This window comes from Monomorium pharaonis, chromosome 2 (genome assembly GCF_013373865.1).
Source record: "Monomorium pharaonis isolate MP-MQ-018 chromosome 2, ASM1337386v2, whole genome shotgun sequence".
Classification (NCBI taxonomy): Eukaryota; Metazoa; Arthropoda; class Insecta; order Hymenoptera; family Formicidae; genus Monomorium; species Monomorium pharaonis.
Genome location: NC_050468.1, coordinates 805,228 through 816,244, shown reverse-complemented (window position 1 = coordinate 816,244; position 11,017 = coordinate 805,228). Strand labels below are relative to the sequence as shown.

The following is an 11,017-nucleotide window of genomic DNA, read 5'->3' as shown; positions in this document are numbered from 1 at the left end:
AGACCACCAATTAAACAGCTTAAATACATTTTGTAAAGCGCAGTTGTTCACATGATTCTGACATCGTAAAGTGTACATAATGTCCAACTTGTTTAGAGGTTCTATGTCTTCGTAATGCGTCTCGATATTCTCGACGTAAGCTTCCTGTCTCGCCTCGTCCAGAAGCAAATCACGCAACCATTCTCGTTTCTCACATCCCTTGACATACACGAGAATTTCATCATCGGTTGCAGTTGTACCCATCACCGCCTTTGTAATCAAACTCCTAGCCATGCTGTGTGGAATTAATCCATCCTCCCATGATATTCCATGATGATTCACTTTCAACCATGCCACCTGACATCTTTCTGCCTTGGTAAGGTATTCCCATGGATAAGTGGGTGTAAACAAGTAGTGGGTGAGTTCAAATCCATCTTTGAGAGAGGCAAATTCCTTAACGATAAATTTTCCTCCAACGATGAAACCCTGCAGGTCTACGAACGTTGGTGCAGACATGACTGTTGTTATCAAGAAGACTGTGATTAACTTCGATGCGTCGTAGAGTTATATATTGTCTTATCTCCCTCTCCTTTAATGTACAACGTTGTTAGGTGATTTTGCGCACAACGTTTGTCAACGGGTTGTACTGAACCACGCGGTCGTGTATGATGAGACAGTACGCGGTGGTATTCATCGACACATTCTCTTTGCATTCAAATTCTATGCGCACGTCCACGGTTGCGCTCTTGACCGATTCATTTTGTTGAGAGCAATCGATGATTACGAATGGACCGTTAAGTAGAAAAGTTGAAGTGGTGAGGTTCGGCTCGAGATACTTGTATCCATAATAACCCTTGCAGAAACGCGCGTACATGTCGTACAGAATCGCCCATTTATTTTTATCGAAATCCAAGTTCATATCGTCATATGGATAACATTCCGAGTTCAGATACAGTTTCACGTTTGTCAATTTGCAATGATCGAATCGGCTTGGATCCTCGGACACAATGTTCTTTCGACCCGTCTGCAGAGCAAAGATAACATATCGTGGCTTCTCGAGCTGAGTAGCGGTCTTGATGGCTCACGAATGCTTAGTTGTTTGCTGCAATAGTGGAAACTCGTACAGATCCCACGAACAAAAAGCCATGCTCAGGTACCGTCCGCTCTCCAGAGTACGCAGCATCGACAACTTATGTATCTCGTTCAGCAGTACGTGAGGCATGCGCCATTGTATCTTGAATATATCAATCGTGGGTTCCAACTCTGAACTTCTCATCAGACTGTTGTTATCATTACGCGCGCGTATTAAAATTAACTCGTGACGAGCGTTGATCACCACGCGTCTGTAATCCTCGCAAAACCCCAACAATATGTTGAGTGGTACGCAAAAATTAAAGTATCCATTCAGGTCCCAACCCGAAATCCATCCGGCGTTCCTCAGAATCACGTTTTTGTCTGACGACACCGTTGCATAGTTTTTCAGTGTGCTGGTTATTCCAACATTTCTGTTGCGATCAATTTCTACACCGTCGAGTTCGTATCGAATCTCATCGAACATGAACGCGACACAATTATTTCCCAGTACCACCGAAAATCCCTCGGCTGGTTTGTTTATTGTCACTTTTCCCTCGATGTATAGAAAACTTTCGAACGGCAATGTGTACAGATCCTGTTGGTGTATGGGTATTCGTATCTCGTCGCTGTGCCCGAACGTTATGTTGGCAAACGGATTGTACGTATGAATCTCGATCTTGACGATGCGATCATCGAAGATCGGCTCGTCTCCGATGTTTAGAATGTCAGTCATCGTTATCAGACGTTTCGCACCGCGAATCCCAGAGATTGTAAAAATTTAACGTTTGACGCGTTGAGCTTCTTTTTCTCGGGACAACAAGATGATTGAATATTATTAAACGTTGTCGCAAGAGTATCGGGTGACTGTTGGAATGTTGGCACTGGTGTGGAGATAACGTTATCTTTCGCGCGCTGCGATATGTTTAGCACGAGCATCTCACGTTCGCGTTATTGTTGCAACCGTCGTCGCACGTGCAGTCTGACGGTGATTTCTTCTCCTCAAAAATCAAGTAATCGTCCGTTCTGATCGACGGTATTGTCAGATCCGTAATGCACCGCACGATGATTGGCAGATAAATGATTTGTGTGGGCCTTTCCGATATCTTATATCCTGGTGGCACGCTCGGTGAAAACTCATGTATCGTGTGTACACTCTTATTGTTGCTGTACGCGTCCGCGGTCACGTTGCATTCCACGCGAATAATGTTCACGTTCATTATGTTGATCGACGCGTCCGATTCGTGCCATTTTCACGGTAGCAGTACACCACGCTTCGGTGAGAATCCTAGCAGCGATCCTATGTTGTTGGGTTTACCAAAATGTATACTGTAGGCGTATTTGATCTCACATCTCATTGTATTGTAGTTGGCGCGAAGCGTTATCGGATACTCCCCATCATTATCATCATCGTTGCCCCCACGCGTAACGTCACCGGAATGAGTTCCGTCGTGTTGCGGACGTTTTCGTGAAATTGTGCATTTCAAAAATTCGTTTATAGCTCGCAGTTTGTACGATCCCTCGGGAATCGTAATCTCCGTGTTATCCTTGTCAAAGTAAAACGTATTGTTTGAGGCATTCACGTTCGGTATCGTGTTATAGGTTTCAAAAATCGCTAGACCGAGCTCGTAATCATCGTCGCTCAAATCTATAGCCGAAGAATAGTGTGCCGCGAGAACGCTGCTCTTGCCGCTCAGGGTAAACGTCAGCGACATGATAGTGGTGAAATACTGAGTCTTTGCGGTACTAGTTCAGCTTTTTAAATTTACACGCGTTGAAGAAACTGCAGGCAGAGTTGTCCACAAATGCTTTGATCGTACGTTTGATAGGACGTTCGATTATACTCAATCGTTGTCACTCCGTTCCCAAAGTATCGTACTAGTTCTCTAGGCGGTCGAAGATTGCCGAAACTATCGAAATACGCGACGTGGTTACCCCTCTTTGCGTATGCCACCCAGTGAGTACCGGGGCCCGTCGTATCGTCCAAATTTACGATACCACTCTCGTTTAGACGCGCACCACGATGATTGGCCACACGTGTTCGATGTAGTTGCCACACACGCATAGCAAAATAGGTTTCGGCACGAATTGTAACTGCTCGGCGCTCAATTCGAGTATATCAGAGGGGTGTGACAGTATGAGATACATGTTTGATACTGAGCAATGCGCGATGTTACGTGCCTATAAATAGTCCCATATCGCGACATGTTTCGTTCTGAATAAAGCAAAAAATATAAGAGAGATGTTAAACATACGTAAAATGGTTATACATATGTACATAAAAACGGTTATACATAAAAACGGTTATACATATACGTAAAGATGTTTAAAACAAACGTGAAATGAACGTGAAAGGTGTGTGAACGAACGTGAAACGAACTTGAGAAGTACATGAACGAACGTGAAACGAACTTGAGAAGTACGTAAACGAACGTGGAAAGTACGTGAACGAACGTGAAACGAACATAAGAAGTACGTAAACGAACGTGGGAAGTATGTGAATGAACGTAAAAATATTAATTCTATATTAATTTAGCAGTCATCTTCAACAGGATCGCCCATTAGTACGCACGGTGATAAGTTGTGTCACGCCCGACTATTGATAAACACAGGCGATCACGCCCAGCCATTGCGGGGTATAGCGTCACGCCCGCGCAACCATTGATACACGCTGCGACGAGCTTATCTTCCTTCTTCGCGCGGCCATTGATACGCGCCGTAATGAGCTTATCTTCTTCCTTTACGCTTTCTCTATCCGTACGCTGCATTCACACACACGCACACATACTCATATACAGCATACGCTGCACTCACTCGCCTATAAATAGGTCGTTCGATTCCACTATATAATCAGATTCTGAAAACATGAGATTCGTGCGACAGCCGTTGGTGATATACGTTACGAATTACGATGACAAGTTACGACTAAACACGCACACATACTCATATACAGCATACGCTGCACTCACTCGCCTATAAATAGGTCGTTCGATTCCACTATATAATCAGATTCCGAAAACATGAGATTCGTGCGACAGCCGTTGGCGATATGCGTTACGAATTACGATGACAAGTTACGACTAATGGGGGATGACGGAGAGAGGCGCAAGCATGGCGCGATGCTGCCTACTACCATACGTGCGATTATTTGCGGCCCATCGAACTGCGGTAAAACCAACATTATGATAAACTTGTTGGAATGTCCGCACGGTGTACGTTTCGAGAACGTGTACGTGTACTCGAAATCTTTGCAACAGCCGAAATATCGGTATTTGGAAAATTTGTTAAGATGAATGAAATTAACTATTTTACGTTCTCCAATAACTGTGACGTCATTCCGCCGAATGAAGCGCGTCCAAACTCAATTTTCATCTTTGACGATATTGCGTGCGACAAGCAGGATGCCGTGAGAGAGTATTTTGCGATGGGTCGGCACTCGAACGTCGACTGCTTTTATCTTTGTCAGTCGTACGCGAGAATACCTAAACATCTTATACGCGACAACGCAAACCTGCTGATCCTGTTTAAACAGGATGGTACCAACCTGAAGCATGTGTACAACGATCATGTTAACACCGATATGTCATACGATGATTTTTGTGCGTTATGTCGTGATTGTTGGCGGCGTGATTATGGATTCCTAGTAATAGACAAGGATAGTTCACTTACTAACGGGCGATATAGAAGAGGATTTAACGAGTTCGCGATGCTGCGGAGCGATTAGTCGTCATCGATACTTCGTTGGGGATGAAACGTGAGCGATCGACGCTCTCTGTCAACATGATTGGGAACAACGATACTCGTGAGCGCGAGAAAATTGCGAAGGAAATTGAGAAAACGAGCGAATCGATTCGTAAGAAACATCGCGCTTTGAAGACCGGTAGGATCAAGAAGAATATCGTGGCGAAGAGACACTTCGAGCCGCTCATCGAGCCACTGCAAAAGATCGTCGATAATTCCGGCGTCCGCGTGATAAAGGAAGAACCGCGTGTCGATGACGTAGGCATCGAAACATCGTTCATCCAGAAGGATGTGATAAAAAATAAGAGAAAACGAAAAGACAGTTCAGTGGACCATGCATTAAGTGAATCGAACAAATGGATGCGATATATGTCAAACGATGCAATGAATTTACCGTCGCCATCGGTGCAGCATACGTCAAACGATGCAATGAATATACCGTCACCGTCGGTGCAGCGTACGTCCAACGATGCGATAGATCCGTCAACGATAACGTCCACACCGCGTACGGTAGCTGTACAATCAACGATTGAAGCTCCAAAACCGTTAAATAAGGCTCTCGAGACTGTTTTTGAATCCGCCGACGATTTGTTTGCGACAACCATTCGAAATCGATTACAAACGTCAGAAGGTCTAGAAACGTTATCTCAGCACTTGGGGCCGCTGGGTCAAAAGTACATCGGAGATTTTCTCAGCGGTCGTAGTGAAAAAGAGAAAATTATGGATACCGTGTACGGCGTTCGTTTAGACAAGGATGGTATGATGTTGGGTAATAAAACGTTCGACGTCAACAGTAGTGATCACATAATTATCGGTGATGTAAAATACGTTGGTACACACTGTCTTTACGAACTGATCTTTAAACGATATCCCAACGTCAGTCTACACGGAAAACGATAAACGAAAGTACAAAGATATATTGTTGGCTACAAACGCGCATAAACGTAATTACGTTACACACGGCCGATTATTAGCCAATAAGGGATACAAGTATAAATATATAATTGCACCGTTATTAAAATATGATTTTACGAGCGGAATGGGATTACCTCGCGCTATGACACCAAACGATGATGCAATCGGAAAGGAATTACCTCGCGCTATGACACTAAACGACAATGTGATCGATTACGTGCATTCGGACGATCCTAACGAACTGGTGGATCGTCTACGGTTGCTCGAAGCCTCGCATCGGGCTGGTCATAACGCTCATGACAACGAGATGCTGTCCATCATCGAAGAACTTCGCGAGGCAGGCCTTATTATAAATTAACTTGCGTATCGTCAAAACAAATCAGTTGATCGACGTCATCCCATACACCAAACATGAAATTACCGAAATCTAATGTTAGTTCCGAAAAACGGCGACTCGTCGAGGAACTGCATGCTTCAGCGAGAAAAAATTTTCCACGGAGACATGTCATAGTTTGAGGATACGATGATCTGTGGCAGGCCGATATCGTCGAGATGATTCCGTACTCACGTTTCAACAAAGGTTACCACTACATACTCACCGTCATCGATGTGTTGAGCAAGTACGCGTGGGCTATACCGCTCAAGAGCAAAGGTGGAAGCGAGACAGCTGACGCTATCGCTGAGATAATTCGAAAGAGCGGCAGACGTCCGAAAAATTTACAAACCGATATGGGGAAGGAGTTTTACAACGCCGACGTGCAGAAACTATTGCAAAAACATGACATTAACCATTATTCCACGTACTCGGTAATGAAGGCGTCGGTCATCGAACGCTTTAATCGCACGCTGAAGAACGATATGTGGAAGCAGTTTACGCTCAACGGTAATTACAAGTGGATTGACCTGTTATCATGTCTCCTGTCGAATTACAACGTTCGGAAGCACCGAACGATCGGTGTGCGACCCGTCGACGTAACTCCTGCGATGGCTGAAAGACTCTTGGATACGATATACAGCACTATAAAGATTGTTGGTCCAGCGAAATTCAAAGTAAGTGACTCTGTACGCGTGAGCAAGTACAAGACAATTTTCAAGAAAGGTTACACACCAAATTGGACAACCGAGGTGTTCAAGATCGTTAAAGTGCAGCGTACCAACCCCGTAACTTATTTACTCGAGGATTATCGCGGAACATCTATCGCTGGAGCGTTCTACGAGCATGAGTTGCATCGCGCGACTCACCCAGACGTATTTCTGGTAGAGAAAGTATTGCGCAGGAAAGGAAACGAGGTTTATGTCAAGTGGTTGGGATTCGATGGATCACACAATTCGTGGATACACAAAGACAATGTTATTTAATCAGTATAAAAAAATTGTTTTTATTATAAAAAGTGTATGCATACATTATATAAAAAAGTGTAGTGCATACATAAAAAGTGTAGTGCATACATTATATAAAAAATATAATTTTTTTGTGACATATATGTAGCATCTTTATTATCCTTCCATCGTCCATTTCTAACGTTACACATAAATTATCAAATAATTTTTAAAAATACATATAACATAAAATACACAATATGTGTAACACGTAAAATATATGAAGTGTTAAATGTAAAATTATAAAATAAATGTAAAACGTAAAATACATAAAATATAAACTATAAAATATGTGAAACGTGAACATTAAAATATAAATGTAAAGTATAAAATACATAAAAACGCAAATATAAAAATGGCTGTACAATACAAAAATATTATAAAGGTATTTGATAATGCCCCCACGGCAACGACTTTACCGAATCAGGTACGAGATACCGCTTGTCGTCGTATGGACTTAGAGCGATTTTTGTTTCACGTACCGTGTATACCTCATGCAATTTAGATCGTATACACGTCTGATGACGCGTCATCTCTATCTCATCTCGCAGACACCGCATGTAGTCGTCGAATGTTATCGTTCTTGCGACAACGTTACACTTTACACCCTTTGCCTTTTTAGCGTCATTCTTTCCATCCACTTTTAACGCGTACATTTTCGCTCCGAGTCCAACAAACATTATCGCACCGTTGTTTTCGTCCTTCATTAGCCCGGGAACTTTCTTGTTCGCAAGAGGCATACCGTACGCGTTACCAGTCGGATAATCGCTCGTGTCGAACCTTGCGATATCACGTTTTATATTTTCATATACGTCGTCGCATTCGATGTGATACACGAGACTATCAGTATCTGTGTACATCACTCTAGATTTGTCATGGTACAAAGGTAGCATGTACTCGTGGTGAAATTCGTACAAGCAAATTTTCGATATGTCTAGTATACACATACCTACATAAATCGGCTTGTTGAATTTCACTTCAAGTTTTCGGAGTTCGACTGCAATTAAATTTTCTGCAAAAATACTGCGACTATGGAAATTTGGTTTAGCGATTATTGCCTCCGCACCGTATCGTCCTGTCCATTTTGTCAAAAGTTTTACATCTACGTGATTGCGCACATTTTCCATAGTTTTTCCGAATACGGCGTTATTCATCAATTTATATAAATTTTTCTCAAAATCGTTTTTCGCAAGGATACGAAATTGTGTGTTTAACTCGATATAATCGCGAAGCCAGGCGGATTGAACGAATTGTAATACACGGTGTATCTGTGTTATACGGAGACCATGACGAGTGCATTGCTGCAAGTTGCGATAATGTATAACGTACCGCTTCTTATCATGCAAGGTCGCTAAAAGTTTACGTTCTCGCTTGCCAGGCGGCTTATCGCGCGTTGGGCAGAACGGTAGGTCAGTGTGTCGATCGTGCAGATGTTGTGGATACTCCAGATCGACTTCGAGAATGTACCCTGTGGGCGAATCAACAGCGATCGCGTTTATGTCAAAATTTGAGAAGTCTTCGACCCATCGAAATTCTCCATAGGGCAGCGGCTGGCACATTGCCCATCCGTACAAATTATTCACATCGAAATACATGAGGTACGACGATGGTTTCGATGGGTCGTACGTCTGCATGTACTTGTTGTTAGCCTGCGCGTATCTGCCGGAACATTGACTCAGACCTCCACGTATACCGCGCTCGATAAACATTACCATATCGATGTCGGTGAGCAACTCGAAATTGACGCGTGTATATTTAAGCATAGCGTCCCACGTGAATCCCGGTAATGTATAGTAATGTGCGGGGTCGAGACCATAACTTTCGACATTTGTCACGAAAATTTTCAAAAACGTCGGCTAACAACAGTACATCTGTTTTCAAATACAGATCGCTGTATTCGCCCAGCGTTCGAATAGAGAATCGATCCCATACGTTCTTGGCGTGCGCGTAATCGCTCTCGGACACGGTATCGCCCGTCAACGAACTAAAGAATAATTCGCGCGATGGCAAACGCGTTTCCTTCAATTTTGCAACACAGTCAACATACTCGTATGGGAATATGCCTTTACGAGTCAATAAATCGAATTCTTCGTCAGATAAATTCGAAAATTCCTTACGTACAATTTTTAGTTTTTCTTTACCGAGAAATGATGCCAATTTTTCAAGACTAGAATTAAGAAATTTATACGAATCTATGAATCGTAATTTTATGTGATTGTGTGGGTCTAATTCATCGGCGGTACCTATGACATGCTTCGTAAAAGAAATATATTTTTCTTTTGTAACGGGAAGCACATCGATATTCCCTTTGAATGTTGTGGCTATTTCTCTAACAATGAAGTGTGAATCGTATCCGGATAAATTATGAAAAATTACCGGTATGTACAACACATTTTGATAACACAAGTTACAAAGCGAATGCGCGGGACCGCGATAACGACGGTGAGATGACAATGATCTCGCACTCGTGTATCATCCGGTGCGAACGGCTTATCACAAATATGACACTGCTTTGCGTTACGATATGCCTCCTATTGCTCTTTCGATAGAGTTTCCATAGGGACCTTAGCAGATAAAATTGATTTTACGCGATGCGCTAATTTCTCTAGTTGTTTAGCGAACCACGCGATACAATCCTTATCGCGATGAAACCAATACCCCGATAATGTGTCATCGTACGAACAATGTACATAATATCCCAAACTAAATACTTGATGATGCTGGTACGATATTTCCATATCCTCCTTCTCCGTCTTCTCCAATGTACACTCCAGGTCAGCATAGACGACAAACGGCACGCGCTCCTTATTGTTGATGTTGCGGAAGCTCAGCCATTTCTCGTCTTCAGTAGGTAGTTGGATGGCGCAGTCGTTCATTTTCTGGCAATCTAGGCTGTGGACATCCAACTTTTCCACAGAACTAAAGTAATGCAAACATCTGTAAAAAAATAGCGTAAATTTTATTTTTCAACTATGCAATTAATACAACATTTATAAAATTATTATTCACCGGTCACAAATATATTTTTTGTGTTCCTCTTTACTGAGTTGTGAGCTCACTAGACGAGACAAATCCTTGATGCATGCAAAGTGCCCCACGTTGTCTTCGCGTGGATCTTGCACGTATAGCAGATTAACATGCTTCTCCTTCTTGTCGTTGGAGAGTCTTAGCGGGAGAATTTTATAGGTTTCAGTTTGATCCTTTTGGATCTCGTAGACGTTGACCAAAATGTTATTTAGTCTCTCGAATTTTTTAATGTCCTTTAACGCGATTGGAAACTCAATGTCATCGAAATTCAGAACATTTGTATAATGAGGGTACGATGACTCCCTATCACTATGTCTTTGTGTGGGATATAAAGCGGCTATCACGGACCACGCGAAGCAAGCATTGTCCATCGATTTCACGTTAACAACCGCACGCTTCGTCATTATTTCCCGCGGTAATATTACGTGACATCCTGCACGCATAGAATTGTACTTATTCACATTTACAGTCAAATTCTGTATACGCGACAACGCCCACCCACTATCGCGTTCTTGGAATTCCTCGAGCGATGCTAACGTGGGCTCGATAACGCACCGCTCGTACCACTCATCCAAGTCTGATGTTCTAAAGAGATCACTGTTTTTCGTGGTAATACTTTTATTGGCGCGTTTGTCGCCCGTTACAAATACGCCATTGAATGCGGTGTTCACTTTCACAGAGTTGTGTCTTTCGATAGCGTCCCGCACTCGCTCGAGTACTATACCACCAGCGTCTTCTAAAAACTTTCGCGGTTCAATGTAGTTCCCATTGATAACCGCTCCTGTCAGAACGCGATTCTCAAACGCGGTGTCAATTTCTCGCCACACGAGTCTGTCCGCGTTGTCACACGAGTCACTCGCGTAATTACCACCGACGTGCACGAAACGTCTTTTCACCCGCGAGT

At 43.0% G+C, this 11,017-nt stretch overlaps 2 protein-coding genes across 2 annotated transcripts; both read right to left on the bottom strand.

Annotated features, from left to right (window-relative positions):
• Positions 1-1,060: 1,060 nt before the first annotated feature.
• On the bottom strand, positions 1,061-1,786 carry LOC118644292. The gene has a single exon (XM_036282489.1). The coding sequence runs from the start codon at positions 1,784-1,786 to the stop codon at positions 1,061-1,063; it is 726 nt and encodes a 241-aa protein (XP_036138382.1).
• Positions 1,787-9,598: 7,812 nt separating this feature from the next.
• Positions 9,599-9,968, bottom strand: LOC118644501. Its single transcript, XM_036283149.1, has one exon. The coding sequence runs from the start codon at positions 9,960-9,962 to the stop codon at positions 9,618-9,620; it is 345 nt and encodes a 114-aa protein (XP_036139042.1). The 5' UTR covers positions 9,963-9,968; the 3' UTR covers positions 9,599-9,617.
• Positions 9,969-11,017: the final 1,049 nt, after the last annotated feature.

Coding starts and splice junctions, on each gene's coding strand:
- LOC118644292 (XM_036282489.1), bottom strand. CDS start 1,786: ATGACTGACATTCTAAACATCGGAGACGAGCCGATCTTCGATGATCGC.
- LOC118644501 (XM_036283149.1), bottom strand. CDS start 9,962: ATGAACGACTGCGCCATCCAACTACCTACTGAAGACGAGAAATGGCTG.